We start from the raw sequence: 17,586 nt of genomic DNA, 5'->3' as shown, positions 1-17,586 counted from the left end.
GCGAGCCACAACTATTGAGCCCATGTGCCACAACTACTGAAGCCCTCATGCCTAGAGCCTGTGCTCCGCAACAAGAGTAGCCACTGCAATAAGCCCGCGCACTGCAACGAAGAGTAGCTCCCGCTCGCCGCAACTAGAGAAAGCCCACCTGCGGCAACAAAGACCCAAAACAGCCCAAAAATAAATTTATTTTTTAAAAAAGTCATAGTATTTATTTTGCCTATCAGAATAGCTGACAATTATTACTTATCTGACAGAAGTGGTATAAATCATACTGAAAATTACCTACAGTCATTAGAAATTCTCAGTGCCAACTCAGGAACAAAAACAGAAGGTTGAAACTTCCTTAAAGACTTGTTTATTTTGCTTAATCATGTTGGAGGGTTACGTGCATTTGAATACTTTAGTCCTCTTTTAACAGTCTAAATATGATATAAAGTGTTCAAATTTTACCAAATAGTGTCACTACTATGTAGTTACTAATCTTGCAACCTACTTGTGTTGCAATGACATTCAAATCCTTATTCCTACTTTAAAAAGTCATGAAATTACTGGCTTTGGTACATTAATGAGAAAACAGGACATACTGCCATAAGAGCAATTCTTCTAGTATTTCACCTATTGAGTAAACATTCTTCAAATGGTTAAGTATAAATCCTTATCTACATCAGGAAAATTTGGAGATTCCTAAAAGCCACTTACCTGATAACCTACAGTATCAGGTAAGTGAATTTTAGAAATCTCTAATTTAGCCAATATAGATAGGTTACTCAACTGAAATTTCATTTTCTTCTTGAGCACTATTAACAAGCCACTACTTGAGGCTTACTTCAGAGCCTTTGGCCGAGGAAATAAGGAAGCACATGGTGTAGATACTGTGTTTTCTTCAGTTAATATCTTACACATAAAATCCAATGTCATACTGAATTCAGGATAATCCACTAATCCAAAAACTGGTATAGTTACAGAAAGCCAACAGCAGAGGTCACTAGTAGTTAGATAAGTAAAACATATCCTTTCTTTAATAACCTCATAAACATCTCAAATAAATATGCTGAAAAATATAGAGCTCTAAGATAAATGTACCAAGGGAGCCAAGAAGCTAGCTAGTCTTCAGACATCCTAGGAGTTCATTTGATAGGACCACTCTTCCTATGGGTCTGGTGACATCCTAAGTTCTCTTGGCAGGAGTACAAAGGACTTAATGCCAATTCCAAATACAAACATATATGAGAGGCTGAAAGTAGTAGGTATAACCAAGATATGGACACCAAATTTTAAACTCAAAGATGACCTAAAATAACTCTGTGATCAGTTATTCAGAAACTGTAATTTCAGCCTATCATAAAGTTGACTCCTAGGTGACAGCCAAACTTTCCTTTCACACTACCTAATAGAGAAAAGCTTTTCAAGAAGTTGTACAGTGTTTTGACTTTAATATTAACACAAAGGTTAAATAAATAAAAAGTGATCAAGCTTGGTTTCATTTACAAAAGAAACAAACAAACCTATAATGAAGTTTTCAAATGTACTTTATTTCTTCAATCACGCCATATTTTAATGCTTTTACTTGGCATCAATTATGAGTTGATTTTGAAACAATTCAGTATTAAACCAGCTGGGATGATCACTGTTCTCTCCATTCCTTTGGGGTGACTCTGCCAACAGGGGACAGGTTCCATTCTATTCCAATTTGTGTTGCTGTCTGTAAGAATTAAAATGCTGTCAGTTATATGTTTAAACCAGAGCCCACTCTCCCTTGGAGAGTATTTCCTAAAGTGGCAAAGGTATTCTGCACTATAGGTTAAAAACACACAGAAAGTCACCTGGGATACAGTGCCCTCCAGGTAGGCCAAACCTAATTGCTGTCCTAATTCTCTAGAGCAGTGCTGTTCAGTAGAACTTCCAGAGATGAAGGAAATGTTCTATATCTGCACTGTCTAATACAGTTAGCCACTAGTTACATACAGCTATTGAGCAACTAAGATGTAGCTAGTATGACTCAGCAACTAAATTTTAAATTTCATTTAATTAATTCAAACTTGTATATCACATTTCTATACTACATCCTCAAAAACATTGTTGCACTCAACCACGACTACCTAAATACTGCCAAAGAGGACTTTTGTAATATCCCTTCATCAAGTAGCATTTCACTTCCAAAAGTGCCCCCGATCACACATTTGTTCAACATCTGTTTACTCTTCCAATTAAGTACACACACTTATTTTAATAATATATCTGATTTCAGGAAGGTCAAAACAAGAATGAAAAAGGCCTATTAATGAAGTCTTTGATTATTTTTTTTTTTAATTATTATTTATTTATTTGGCGTGTTGGGTCTTCGTTTCTGTGCGAGGGCTTCCTCTAGTTGCGGCAAGCGGGGGCCATTCCTCATTGCGGTGCGCGGGCCTCTCACTATCGCGGTCTCTTTTGTTGCGGAGCACAGGCTCCAGACGCGCAGGCTCAGTAGTTGTGGCTCACGGGCCTAGTTGCTCCGCGGCATGTGGGATCTTCCCAAACCAGGGCTCGAACCCGTGTCCCCTGCATTAGCAGGCAGATTCTCAACCACTGCGCCACCAGGGAAGCCCGAAGTCTTTGATTATTAAGGCAAGGGTTGTTTCATATCTTTTAAAATCAGCTTATATATTTATTATAACTTCAAGACTCCTACTTTTAACCAGCAAGTACAGTGACTGGTAAGTAGATTGGTAAATGAAGATGTAAAAAACTAAAATATTAAAAGCAGGTCACTTTATATGTCATCCATCAGAAATGCTGTCCTCAGTTCTGAGGGTAGGATATACAAGAAAGGTTGATTAAGCAAAGAAAGGTGACCAAGGTGGTGAAAACCCTGGAAATCATATAACAAAAAAATGACCAACAGAACTAAGAATGTTTAATATGAAAGAGAAGATCCAGCAGACATGATAGGAATCTTCTAATATTTAACAGCTGATACATGGAAATGTGATCAGAATTTCTGTATTGCAATGAAATGATGGGTAAAATATGAAGGAGGCAGATTTTAACTCAACATAAGATCTTTTCAACCAGCTACACAATATGGAAAAGACTGCCTTATGATCCACTAAGCAACTTGTTATTGGAAATGTTAAGAACAGATGATGGACGAATGCTCAATGTTGAGGAAGAGATTCCTGCACTAGGTGGGTAATTACGTTAGAAAATCTCTAAAGCCCCTCCTAACTAGAAATGTATACTGTGTGAAAACATTTTGAATACATGAGATAAATGGGAATAAAAAACATCTAAAACAGAGGTTATCAATCAACAGTACTTACATATGCCCATACAGCAACACAGAAAGTGGCTCCACTAGCTAATACAGCATTACCATATTTGTCATGGAAATCAGGTGTCCGCTTCTGGTGGCTCTGCCTTGACATTGTTTGCGGAATGCTTCGAACTTAAAGGAGGAAAAAAAAAAGAATACAGGAGCATATCTATCAATTATCAGGAAAAGAGAACATGTGTAATTGATATTGCCACTCAAAAAAGCCAAGGAAGTTAACTCTACAGTATTATGCAGTATAATAAAATGTTAAAACATATTGCAGCTAAAAGCAAAGTAGCATACTTTGAAATGCTTCACAAATAAGATTGACAGATGGATAAATATGTGATATAACAAATACAGCAAAATGTTAGTTGTAGAATCTATGTGGTGGGTATGTGGGTATTCATCATACAATTCTTCCAACTTTTCGATGTCTGGAACTTTTCACGATAAAATGTTGAGGGGAAAAACCAAGAAAAAATGATGTCAGTAACATCCACGACAAATTGGTATTTGTATAACCTCTGAACTTAGCTCCTACTTCATTAATTTGAGTATTTATGACTTTGATTTTCACTAAAGTTTACTCAGCAGTGCTCAACAACTTACAACATAAAGGGGTAAATAAACTCAAAATGATTAAAGCACGCTAAATGTTTATGACCTTAAAATTACCCCAAAACCTCCAAAAACTAGAGTAATCTTGATTTTCTTAAAAAGTGACTAATGAATATAGCACCATGCTAAAAGAAATGGGGTATATGGAAATGTGTAAGACACAGACCCTGTTCTTGGGTAACTTCCACTCTAGGGGAGGCTATTAGATACAAAGACACAAACCATTATAATACAAGTAAGTAGAATGTTAGCTAAGCACTTTGAATAGCAGGTAGGATTTGGTTATGTAGGCACGGGAAAGGCGAATCTGAAAAAAGCAGAGACAGAAAACCCAGTGTACTAGAAAACAAATTATGTTTGAAGGACAAGGTATATAAATTAGTAACAGGAGGTAAAACTAGAAAGGTTCATGGAGGGCCACTTTTTTGGTAGAGGTAAAAGTTGTTGAGCAGAATGACAACATGAAAAATTTGCTATTACTGCTATTTTAGTAGAAAGAGTTTTCAAACTGCCTCTGGAGGTACTTGGGGGGCTTGGGAAAGAGCCAAGACTGGAAAATGCATATTTCCAGCTGCTTTTTTCTTCCTCTCCAATCTAAGTAGCAGGCCCTTATTGTTTTAGAGCCTCAAAAGGTATGTACTGAAAAACGTATTAAAGAAACAGCAATGTTGCCCATTCACTAGCACTTATGAATATAATGGGTTATGTGATACCATAGGTTATTTCAGCATAGTTATTTGACCATTTAATGGTTTCTTCGCTTAAGTGCCTTAGTTTTTTTTTCACCTTTAGTCACACTTGGGATGAGCAAATTTACAAACATTTCCCAATATAGTCTGCTCTAGAGCAGTTAAAAAGTGAGCATGTGAATTCCACATTGAAAATAACAACCCCCAAACCCCTTTCCTGAGGTACATGGCCCTATCTGCTCAAAAAGCAAAGAAAATAAGATTACCAAGCAAGCAATTCTGGAACACCTCATGACCTCAACACTCAGGTCACCCAAGTGGATTTCTTTAGACCTCTTCACTGTGACAAGAAATGGTTCAGTTATCACCTATTGGTAATCTCATATAATCCTCAACAACTCTACGAGGTAGGTATTATTTACTAAGCCCCTATTTTACAAAGGAGGAAAATGAAGTTGAGAGAGGTTAAATCATTTGCCCAAAGTGAAAGAGATAATAGATGTGGCTTTTGGAATACGAAAAACCAGTCAGGCAACTATTTTTTGGTTATTGTCAAAGGTGCTTGAGTGTTTAGAACACAATCTAGTAATACTTCTAATGACTCCATAAAAAGAAAATAAAAAGATGGCTAAAGAAGCTAAATGGTAGTTGTTTAAGGTCACTTTCATTGTAAAACTGCTCACGTTACTCAAGGTCACCTTCAGTGCAAATCAAGTATGGAAATGACTTTTATCTCTCCAATCTAGTGCATTCTCAGTACCTAATGCTGGTCTCAAAATTTCCCCGTACCTGCTTAACTTTTAGGTAAGAAAAAAATGACCACAATTATTTAGTTAATAATCCACAAATAACATAAAAGCTGCAGTGCTACCATTTAGGTTGTCTCCCTGCAATGAAACCAAGAATTGGAGAAGAGGCTCTTCCATTTGCGGGTAAACGTCTCCCCAAAGCTAAAATTTACGGAATTACTTAAGGAACGGGAAGTGTTCACCAAGTGTCTCCCTTGAAATTGTAGGCTACCGAATAATATAAAAAAAAAGCAGAGCTGGGTTATGACTCCAGAAACAGAAAGAGAGCTGGGAACCCAAACAGAAACGCTGAGCGATTAGGCTAATGCTAAGGACATTTTCCCAATTACTTGGGGTGAGGTGGGAGACCGAGCATTTAGAATAATAATGTCGAGATGCACATGGAAGGAAGGGGCACAAAAGACCACGAGGACAAATGGATAAAGGCAGTTAGAAAAGAAGTGCTCACAATTTTTGCTCACCTCCGAGACGACTTAGTGCGTTTTTGGCCAAGGGAAACATCGTGAAGCTGAAGACAGAACGGCGGCAACTGCAGTTGCTGACTTCTTGCAATTTCACCTCTAGTACCCTTGCAAAGAGCCCTGAGAAACAAAATGGCTTCCTGCTGAGCTCTTTAAAGAGATTTGATGAATCTCGCGAGACCTGTAAAAAACCTATAGAATTTGTCCTCTTTACAGCACGGAAGGATAAAAGCCTTGTGGGAAACGAAGTTTTACACTTTGTAAATGACATATCTGGATATTTACGGAACAATGAGAGGATCCCTGGCCTCGAAGCCAGGTTTAGGGCTCTATAGAGGAGAACTGAGACATTGATCTCAGACTGAGACATCAAAGGCACCAACTTCAAGATAGTGTTTTAGAGGCTTGAGCTTGTTATCTCGCTCCACACTAGCAGTACTTTCTGTTCCCTCCAAACTTCCTTCATTTCTTTAATTTTTTTCCTATTACTACCTACTAATTCGTTTAACTTTTAATTTTGAAATGATTTCAAGTTATGAGGAAACTTGCAAGAACAGTAAAAAGAATTCTTAATATGTAGATAAATATGTGATAAAGCAAATTTAACAAATTGTTGATTGTAGAATCTTGGCGGTGTGTGTTCAGAGTACAATTCTTTCACTTTGTCTGTATATTTGGATATTTTCATAATAAAATATTGGGGGAGGGCGAATTCCTGTACACCCATTACCAAGGTACACCACTTGGTAATATTTTGCCACATGTTTTCTTTGTGTGTGTGATTAAATACATGTACATGAAAGATGTATATATAAATGCATCTCTTTTTTTCTGAACCATTTAAGAATAACTTGCATACGTCATGTGCTTTTTTTTAAACATCTTTATTGAAGTATAATTGCTTTACAATGGTGTGTTAGTTTCTGCTTTATAACAAAGTGAATCAGTTATACATATACATATGTTCCCATATCTCTTCCCTCTTGCGTCTCCCTCCCTCCCACCCTCCCTATCCCACCCCTCTAGGTGGTCACAAAGCACGGAGCTGATCTCCCTGTGCTATGCGGCTGCTTCCTACTAGCTATCGGTTTTACATTTGGTAGTGTATATATGTCCATGCCACTCTCTCACTTCGTCCCAGCTTACCCTTCCCCCTCCCCGTGTCCTCAAGTCCATTCTCTATGTCTGCGTCTTTATTCCTGTCCTGCCCCTAGGTTCTTCAGAACCATTTTTTTTTTTAGATTCCATATATATGTGTTAGCATAAGGTATTTGTTTTTCTCTTTCAGATTTACTTCACTCTGTATGACAGACTCTAGGTCCATCCACCTCATTACAAATAAGTTATGTCTTTAGTCTCCTATAAAATCGAACAGTTCCTCGGCCTTTCTTTGTCTTTCATGGCACTAATTTTTTTCTTACTAAGGTAAACTTTATACTCTCAAGCTTACATATGAAGGAAGTGAGGTGCAGAATCAAGATTAGGCAATTGTAAGTGACAACTGGTAACGGACCTTCTGACTCCACAGGTCTGTGCTCTGTAATATATTTGAAGAGTACAGGCCAGTTATTTTGTAAAAGTTCCCTCAAATTTTGTGTGCTTGATGTTTTCTCGTAATTAGATTCAGTTAATGCACTTCTGACAGGAATACTACATGACAGATGTGTCTTCTTAGGGCATCTTATCAGGAAGCCTATAATATTAGCTTGTCCCATTATTGATAATGCCAACTTTAATCATTTGGTCAAAAGGGTGACCTCCAAGTTCCTATAGTTATAAAGTTACTGTTTTTCCCTTTGTCATTAATAAGTAACGTGAGGAATACATTCAGACTATGTATATATCCTGTTCTTTATCAAATTTCCACCCACTAGTTTTTGTATCCATTGATGATTTTTGCCTAAAAGAATTATTAGTATGAAAGTTGCAAAATGGTGATTTTCTAACTCTGTCATTCCTTCCATAGTTAATACTGAGTGTTCTACTATAAAGAGGAGCTTTATCTTCTCCCTATTTATTTGTTCATTATCAGTGTGGATCCATGGATTCCATAGGTTATAATCCATTGCTATCATGATTTATTTTAATGCTCAATAGTCTCAGATGTGGTCAGTAGGATTCCCTTCAAGCTGGCTTATATGTCTTCTTTTGACGTCGCCAACATTTTTTTTGAGTACATCTTTATTTTCTGACACAAGGCTCATCTTGTACTTTCCCTGCCCCAGCACTGGAATCAACCATTTTCCTAAGGAGCCCTAATTTCTTTCAGGGATGGCATTTAGCAACCCAGATTTGGCACTAGGTTTGCTCATTGATATTGGAGTGTCATTGCTTCTAGTCCTCCATGTGAATAGAGCTAGGAATATATATCATGAATGATAAATTTATACAAATACTTCCAATTCCAGTCCAACCCCCAAAAGTTCTTCTTTACATTCCCTCATTTCATATTTGTATCTCCCTTCTTACACAGTGAGAATCCTGGCTCTCAACATGAGTGTTTTTACATATTACATTATACACAATATATTTTCAGAATTGCTTTGCTCATATCACCATGAAAAACAAATCTACCTAGTAGAGTTTAAGATTTGCTTGTAGTTCTGTTTTCTTCTTTAGACTAATGGTACGTAATCAAGGTAGTGTGTTCATAAATTTTTCAGATTAGTTATTTTTTTTTTAGTGTGGTTGTTTTTCATTTGAAATAGAGTTGTGCTCCCTTTTTTTGGTTTGTATTCAATTTCAGTTTTTTAACCCATTCTTACTGATGTGATTTTTAAATGTTTAACTTGTTTTTTAAATTGTGGTAAAGTATACATAACATAAAATTTACCATTTTAACCATTTTAAAGTGTATAGTTCAGTGGTATTAAGTACATTCACATTGTTGTACAACTATCACCACCATCCATCTCCAGAACTTTTTTCATCTTACAAAACCACATGATTTGTTTTTATATTTTATTTTAAAAATATTAACATTATTCCAAAAGTCAAAACTATACAACTTGATGTACTTAGAGAAGTGTCATTCCCTCTCATAACTTTTCTACTCCATTTCCTCCACCTCCTGTAGGTAACCAATTTCATTAGTTTCTGATTTAAGCTTTCTGTGTTTCCTTTTGCAAAATGGGCAAACGTATATATTTTCTTATTTCCTCTTCTATTTTACACAAATGTAGCATAATATGTATGTACTTTTGCACTTGGTTTTTTCACTTTAACAATAGATCTTGAAAATCCATATCATTTACAGAGCTCTTCCTCATTCCTTTTCTTTACAGCTGTGAAATACTCCATGGTATTTATGTACCATAGTATATTCAATCATTCTCCTATATTTGAACATTTAGGTGGTTTTGAGAATATTTCAATTACAAATAGTGCTGAAATGAATAAATTTGTGAGCGTATACTTTCTTATTATTGGAGTAGATTCCTAGAAGTGGGATTGCTGAATCAAAGGATAAATGCATTAGATATTAAGTTATCCTCCATTTTTCATTCCCACCAGCAATGTATGAGGGTGCCTGTTTCCCCTCAGACTCAATGACATCATGTATTGAATTTTTGCCAAAATGATAGGTGAGATTTTTGTGTACTTAAAAAACTTACCTCAATTTTTTATTTGTTAAATTTACATGCAGTAAAATTCACTCTTTTTTAGTGTAGTCTTCTGAGTTTTGACAAATGCAAACAGTGTGTAACCACCCCAATAATTAAGGAGGGAAAGGCTGTATCCTCACAAAATATCTCCTTGTGTGGCCCCTTTGTAGTCAGTCCCTCTCCCCACCTCCAGCCCCTGATAGTCACTGATCTGTTCTCTACCCTTCTAGAATATCATATAAATGGAATCATATGGCATGTCTCAGTGTATTTTTTTAAAATTTTTCTTACTATGAGTGTCTGTAAACGTTTTAATTTTTTACATATCTCTAGATCACATCTCTTCAGAACCAGCTATTTTCCCTTCCATACCCATCTCTTTGTCTCTCCAACTTAATGAAATTATTTTCTTCTCTGTGTTTCCCAGCAGGGCCTAAAAGAATGGTCATATGATATTCCACAGCATCAAAATAAATCCAAATTACATGCAATTGGTTTTGTTGGTGTTTTTCCTCTTGAGTATATTATTCTTCTCTATTATCCCAGTTTTACAACCCACAATGATAAACAGAACCGGGACAAATAAGTGGAAAGTTCTGCTATGTAGGATTTTTATTATTTATTAGATAAGGGAATTGGATATTTAAGAAAACCGATTATGACACAAAAACTTTAAAAAGACATAAGTGCTTTCTTACAACCTTAGCGTTGCGTCCATCCCTCAAACAAAAGAATGACAAGTAAAAAAAACATTTGCTGTCTATAACAGAAATTTAAGTCCTTGTTGGTGCCTACCTAATAAACCTAAAGGTTTGCCATGAATAAACACTTTAGAATATCTTTTGATGTCCGCTGTGTTCAGCACATGTGCCACAGTTCCTGGGACACACAAGGTATTCAACAAGCTCTTGTTCATTCACTTTTAAAAATATCCCTCAGTAACATTGTTTTTGCTTTCCTGCTTTTATTTATTTTTATTTTTTTTGGCTGTGTTGGGTCTTCCTTGCTGTGTGCGGGCTTTCGCTAGTTGCGGTGAGCCGGGGCTGCTCTTCGCTGCGGTGCGCGGGCTTCTCATTGTCCTGGCTTCTCTTGTTGCAGGGCACGGGCTCTAAGTGCGCAGGCTTCAGTAGTTGTGGCATGTGGGCTCAGTAGCTGTGGCTTGCGGGCTCTAGAGCTCAGGCTCAGTACTTGTGGCACACGGGCTTAGTTGCTCCACGGCATGTGGTATCTTCCCGGACCAGGGCTCGAACCCGTGTTCCCTGCATTGGCAGGCGGATTCTTAACCACTGTGCCACCAGGGAAGCCCGAACTTTATTTTTTTTTTTAATTTGAAATACTTTGGAGGCCAAATAAGGGACTTGAATAGCTCCTATCAATCCCGTGGCTAGGTCCAATTTTTCTAGAATATTACACGAAAGAGGTGTTCAAAGAGTTCTAAAGAGTCTCCAGGAAAAAGTTTCTGTTGTAACAACCTTAAGCCATCTTGGACGCTGAAAGCCCGCAATGCTTCACAACTGCGCACGCGTATTTGAAGGGCCGCTAAGCCCGCCATCTTTACGTTTAATGAAAGGGGCGGCCCCTCATCCTTAGCGGACCAATGTAAAACCTCCAGATTGTCATTTTTCTATTGGCTAACAGAGACCAATTAGAAGTGAACCGTCTTTTAGCGGGCGTCTGGCTGTACAGCGCCCTGACGTAATGTGAGGGGACTACGGGCAGGGCTGAGCTGGACCAATGAGGAGGCGCGAGGGGGCTGGTTTGACTGTTCTCACGCCCAACCCTCAGACCCAGCCCCAGGAAAGTTTCCCTTCTAGGAAGGAGAGAAGCGAACATGGCAGCGCGTTGGTGGCTTTGGTGTGTCTCTGCGACCGTGGCGGTGGCATTGCTGCTCGTTTACGGGGTTCCCTCAGCCTGTGCCCAGAGAAAGAAGGAGGTGAGGACGCTGTTTCCAGCAACACGGGCTTCTCCCAACGAGTGGGGCTTGAGAGGGTCTGTTTTGTCCTTCCCGATCCCTTTTCACCGCCGATTCTGTATCTTTGGTGGCTCCAATTCCGCCGTTTGGGGAATTGTGGGGTTCGCGAGGGAAGAAACTGTAATAACCTTGTCTTCTGGGATTGTAGAGTCTGAGAGTGGGGTGGGGTAGGTGACAAGCTGGCTTCTGTAGGCCTGTGGGTGTACATAGCTACGAGTTTTGACACTTCTTTGAGTATGGGCCCCATCAGGTGGTGGCGGGAAGTTCGACTTTAGATCCAAGGGGTAGATTATCTGAGTCTTTCTTCTGTCAGTAGATGTAACTCCCTTTTAGACGTGTGAGAACTATATATTTTGTAGCATTTTCACTTGAGGAATGAGAGGAGTAAACAGAAGAGCGGAGCTATGCCAAATTTATTTCATTGTCCAAATAATTGATTGAAAGCAAGTTACCAGAGTGAAGCTCTTAAACCATTTTCAATGATTTACCAAATATCAAGCGCGCCAGGCGCTGTTGTGAGGAGCTTAGTGTATATAAGTGAACAAAACTAAGATTCCTCCTCGTGGAATTTACTGACTTCGGCAAGTGGAGGAGATACAGTATTCTTTACTCACCATTAAGCAATCCAAGCTGAGGAATTTTAACATTGTTGTTTTGAAACATGTGTAGAGCCGTATGCTCTTAGAGCTTTACAGATTACTAGCAATTCTTTATGCTCTCTAATTTTGTAAATGAGGAAACCCAAGTCCTAAATTTACACAGTTAACTGTTGCAGAACAAGGACTGAAATCCTAGGTCAGTCTTATGCTATTTCCTGTACATTCTGTGCCTCCTTCTAGTACACAATACCTGTACAGGCACTTTTAAAATGCCATTTAAACATCTCCGATGCTTGTCAACTTGAGCTGAATTTAAGAGAACCTACCTTCTCTGTTTTTGAATATGTGTACTATTCCATAAGAAAAAAATAAGCTAGCATATTAAAACGAGTTACTTAATAGATTGGCAAAAAGTAAAATTAAAAATATACAATTTTCAAAGTAATGGTGAAATGAGCAGGCTCATACACTGGAACTAGAAATCTGTGTGCTTTTTTAGGAGGGTTCCAAGCCATTTTTACGTGGAAAACAAGATGTAGAGCAATACATAGTTTTATATTCTAGAGGCCTTTTATGTTAAAATATATATATGTGTATGTATATATAGAGAGAAACCTTTGTAAGGGTATACAACAGTGGATATCTCTGGGTAGATGGGATTGTTCATTAGGGGAACACTGTAACTTTTTACCTTATACGTTGGTATTGTCTAAATTTCTACAACCACCACTTACTGTTTTTTAATAAAACGTGAAAAATGTTAAAAACTAGTATTTCTACCAATTAAATTATTTATTCATTTAACCTCTCACTAAACTAGAAGCAGAAGAGCCTAGCAGGGGATAGATTACTTTCAAAAGGAATCAGCAATGAATTATGTACTTTATTTTTTATTTTTATCTTTTAAACATCTCTATTGGAGTATAATTGCTTTACAATGGTGTGTTAGTTTCTGCTTTATAACAAAGTGAATCAGTTATACATATACATATGTCCCCATATCTCTTCCCTCTTGCATCTCCCTCCCTCCCACCCTCCCTATCCCACCCCTCTAGGTGGTCACAAAGCACCGAGCTGATCTCCCTGTGCTATGTGGCTTGTTTCCCACTAGCTATCTATTTTACATTTGGTAGTGTATATATGTCCATGCTACCCTCTCACTTTGTCCCAGCTTACCCTTCCCCTCCCTGTATCCTCAAGTCCATTCTCTAGGAGGTCTGTGTCTTTGTTCCCGTCTTGCCCCTAGGTTCTTCATGACCATTTTTTTTTAGATTCCATATATATGTGTTAGCATACAGTATTTGTTTTTCTCTTTCTGACTTACTTCACTCTGTATGACAGACGCTAGGTCCATCCACCTCACTACAAATAACTCAATTTCGTTTCGTTTTATGGCTGAGTAATATTCCATTGTATATATGTGCCACATCTTCTTTATCCATTCATCTGTTGATGGACACTTAGGTTGCTTCCATGTCCTGGCTGTGGTAAATAGCGCTGCAGTGAACTTTGTGGTACATGACTCTTTTTGAATTATGATTTTCTCAGGGTATATGCCCAGTAGTGGGATTGCTGGGTCATATGGTAGTTCTATTTTTAGTTTTTTAAGGAACCTCCATACTGTTCTGCACAGTGGCTGTATCAATTTACATTCCCACCAACAGTGCAAGAGGGTTCCCTTTTCTCCACACCCTCTCTAGCAATTATTGTTTGTAGATTTTTTGATGATGACCATTCTGACCAGTGTGAGATGATATCTCATTGTAGTTTTGATTTGTATTTCTCTAATGATTAATGATGTTTTATGTACTTTAAAATTGTTAACACAGTGGATTTTATGTTACGTGAATTTTATCTCAATAAAAATTTTTTTTTGAGGAATCAGATTCTAACTCCCTTCCCATCATGCCACTGTTCAAGACCCTTATCACTCTTGCAAATCTCTTGCCGTAAGTGCCTAACTGGTCATCCTTGAACTCATCCTTCATAGTGTTGCCAGAGATGCTAAGGTAAAAAACTAAAAACCGAAAGTTTAAAGTAACCTATTTTGCAAAGTATAAAAGGACTTCTGTAGTCTGTCCCTGGTCTGCTTTTTCCAGGCTCATCTCAATTCAAGCTCCTCCCTCTACTGGCCGCATGGCTTGCGGGATCTTAGTTCTCCCACCAGGGATTGAACCCTTGCCCTGGCAGTGAGAGTGCCGAGTCCTAACCACTGGACTGCCAGGGAATTCCTGCCTTGATCTTTCTATACTCTCTTGCAAGTATCTATACTTGCTGGAGTATCTCCCTTCTTCTCCCTCACCCCACTCCCTCATTCACCTGAGGGTTCCTGCTCTTCAAGTCTTAGCTCAAACATTACCTTCCTTCTCAACTAAGGTTTTCCTGGTTCCCCCAGCTGAATTGAGATGAATTCAGCACATTGTATTGTCATTGTTTATATACCAGTCTTTCCCATTAGACTGTGAGCATCTTGAATACAGACACTTTTGTTTAATTGAGGTATAGTTGATTTACAATATTATATGAGTTTCAAGTGTACAACATGGTGATTCACCATTTTTAAAGATTATACCCCATTTATAGTTATTATAAAATATTGGTTATGAATACAGACACTTTTAAATTATTTTTTTTCACACCTAGCAGTATCTTTCAAACATCTAATTAATTAATTAATTAACTGTGTGCATATAAAGTCAGGAATCTGTTCTTTCACTTGCAAGTTTGTTTAGGTTTCACAATCTAAAATTGGATTTTCTCATCAGTAAACAAGGAATAAGTATAGGCTGGTAAAGTTGGTTTCGTTTTTATACCTTTCCCCTGTAACTGAGCATGTTTTGGACTTTTTAATAATGAGATTACTGTGATACTACTTAGAGACAGTTTAAAAATATAGGCGTTCTGTTGCAAAACGCTTACTTTTTATGTCAATTTTTGAAAACATTATTTTAAAAAAATCCCAGGTCTATCCACCATAGTAGATTTGGCTTTAAATGGTAGGATAATGTATGATCTTATAATCTAAGTATTCTGTTTAAAAAGGCACCTCTCCTGTATAACTGAGTCACTTTGCTGTACAGCAGTAATTAGCACAACATTGTAAATCAACTACACTTAAATAAAAAAAAAAATAGAGGGCTTCCCTGGAGGCACAGTGGTTAAGAATCTGCCTGCCAATGCAGGGGACACAGGTTTGAGCCCTGGTCCGGGAAGATCCCACATGCCGTGGAGCAACTAAGCCTGTGCACCACAACTACTGAGCCTGAGCTCTAGAGCCTGAGAGCCGCAACTACTGAGCCTGCGTGCCTAGAGCCCGTGCTCTACAACAAGAGAAACCACCAAAATGAGAAGCCCAAGCACCACAACGGAGAGTAGCCCCTGCTCACCACAACTAGAGAAAGCCTGTGTGCAGCAATGAAGACCCAATGCAGCCAAAAATAAATAAATTTATTAAAAAAAATAGAGAACAACAAAAAAAGACACCTCTCCTAAATGAATATAATTAAAAATTACTCAAGTTCTTCATAGTTGTCTGTTGTTAAATGGAATGCTACCCTACTTATCGGATTACTTACACTCGTAACAGTGTTTTCACTGGGACATTGACTTATTCTCTAATATTTATTCAATGCCTTCTACATGTCATGCACTATGGTTTACATGCATTATCTCTAATCCTCACAATAACCCTGCAGAGTATTAGCCCTTTTTGAAAGGTGAGGAAACTGACACTGAGCAAGAGAGACGTTGGGGGTTTGCCTAAAGAAGCACAGCTGTAGAGGCTGAGCTGGGATTCTACCCCTTGTCTGACTCCAAAGGGTATGCTCTCTGCTAGGCCACAAAGGCTTATTTTGCAGTGACTTATTTTATTTTTATGGTGAATTATTTCCCCCTCTGGTAGAAAGAAAGTTGCTTATTCTTGCAACTGGTGTCATTTTAGGGAGGCAGCATGATAAAAATGAAAAGGCATGGTCTTTGACAAAATTATCCATATTTCAAGACTTCCCTGGTGGTCCAGTGGGTAAGACTCTGAGCTCCCAATGGAGGGGGCCTGAGTTCGATCCCTGGTCAGGGAACTAGATCCCGCATGCATGCCGCAACTAAGAGTCCGCATGCCACAACTAAAGATCCCACATGATGCAAGGAAGATCCTGCATGCTGCAACTAAGACACGGTGCAGCGAAAATAAATAAATACATAAATAAATATTTAAAAAAAATAATTGACGATTCTTCACTTGTAAAAAACTATCCATATTTCTTGATCTACTTCTGGGAATCTATAATAGAAAAATAATATGGAATATGGAAAAGAGTGTCTTTTTTTTTCTTTTTTTGGCCACACTGCGTGGCTTGTGGGATCTTAGTTCCCCGACCAGGGATCGAACCCGGGCCCTGTGAGTGAAAGCCCTGAGTCCAAACCACCAGACTGCCAGGGAATTCCCTGGAAAAGAGTGAATGCACAAAGCATACTGAAACATTAAAAAATGGTCTTAATAATGCTAGGGTGGCAGATAGTTTTCCTCCCGCTTTCTCAGTTTTCAAAAAATTGTGTAAAATTTTAAAGATCATGTATGTTAATGCAACCCAAGTGATCTTTAGCAAGTTACTCTGAGTCTCATTTTCCTTATCAGTAGAATGGGAAAATGCCTATTTTTTTTTTTTGTATTGTGAGAATTAAAGGAGATGAGGGCTGTAAAGTGCCTAATGCAGTACCTGGTGTGTAGAAGACATTAGATGAATATTATTGATAGAAAATAAGATTGTGTTCCTCTGCAGTACAAAATATTTTTCAATTGATCTTTTTGTATTGTTTTCATGAAGATTATTCAGAAAATAAAATTATCTGCATATTTTGACAAGGCAGGCAATTATTGGAAAAACTTCTGTATTCTTTGACATTGCTTTGAGAAGTGATGCATGAAAGTATCACATGCACAAAACCCCAGCAATTACTTAGAAAATACCTTATTACCAAGAACCAAAGGCTCAGTAGCATTGCAAAACAAACAAATTGAGACATACTCCAATAATAAACATCAAGGAGAGGGGACAGTGGTATATTTTAGCCCTGTCCAAGAAGTACGTGAACTGAGAATGGAGTAGATAGCATTTAAGGATTACAAATACTCTCTTCTCTGTTCACTGTCTTTCTCCTTCAGTCATTATCTGCCAATTATGTTTCCAGGTCTGTTCAGTCTCACTTGTAATTTAAGGATGGAGTTGAAAATTTATTCCTTAACCAGGAATATTTTAAACTAACATTTGTAGGCTAGTGGATTATTAAGAAAGCTAAAAATATCAAGAATTTTTATGAATAAACCCTGATGGTCTAGAACACAGATATAATGAAATAAGTTTTGGGGAAAAGGGAGGTGCATTTTAGAGGAATTCAGACTGGTGATGCTTAACTTTATTACTTCTGAAATTCAAAAGTAATCTTAATGGCAGCATCAGAATTTAGCTTTAAATTATAGTGGATTCCTATATGCCAGGGGTCCCCAACCCCCGGGCCACAGACTGGTACCGGTCC

At 37.9% G+C, this 17,586-nt stretch overlaps 2 protein-coding genes across 4 annotated transcripts in view; one reads left to right on the top strand and one right to left on the bottom strand.

Annotated features, from left to right (window-relative positions):
* Window positions 1-1,509: 1,509 nt before the first annotated feature.
* Window positions 1,510-6,030, bottom strand: LOC103017687 (cytochrome c oxidase subunit 7B, mitochondrial). 3 transcript variants are annotated; one of them, XR_009006592.1, is made up of 4 exons: window positions 5,879-6,003; window positions 4,875-4,948; window positions 3,306-3,430; window positions 1,510-1,701 (listed from the first exon to the last, which is right to left on the bottom strand). XR_009006592.1 is itself a non-coding variant. In XM_057537529.1 (3 exons), the coding sequence occupies exons 1-3, from the start codon at window positions 5,916-5,918 to the stop codon at window positions 1,628-1,630; spliced, it is 243 nt and encodes an 80-aa protein (XP_057393512.1). In that variant the 5' UTR covers window positions 5,919-6,030; the 3' UTR covers window positions 1,510-1,627. The 3 variants fall into 3 exon arrangements, 1 of the variants encoding a protein (XP_057393512.1); XR_009006591.1 differs by having other exon boundaries at window positions 5,866-5,950; XM_057537529.1 differs by lacking the exon at window positions 4,875-4,948 and having other exon boundaries at window positions 1,510-1,705; window positions 5,879-6,030.
* A 5,228-nt stretch (window positions 6,031-11,258) lies between these two features.
* The window catches only part of MAGT1 (magnesium transporter 1), a 48,718-nt gene continuing 42,390 nt past the window's right edge, over window positions 11,259-17,586 (top strand). Inside the window, exon 1 of the mRNA XM_007184216.3 lies at window positions 11,259-11,416. Within this exon, the coding sequence (XP_007184278.2) occupies window positions 11,315-11,416 (102 nt within the window). The 5' untranslated portion in view covers window positions 11,259-11,314. The remainder of the gene's footprint in view (window positions 11,417-17,586) is intronic.

The sequence above is a fragment of the Balaenoptera acutorostrata genome, chromosome X (genome assembly GCF_949987535.1).
Source record: "Balaenoptera acutorostrata chromosome X, mBalAcu1.1, whole genome shotgun sequence".
NCBI lineage: Eukaryota > Metazoa > Chordata > Mammalia > Artiodactyla > Balaenopteridae > Balaenoptera > Balaenoptera acutorostrata.
This window is presented reverse-complemented; position numbering and strand designations above follow the sequence as displayed.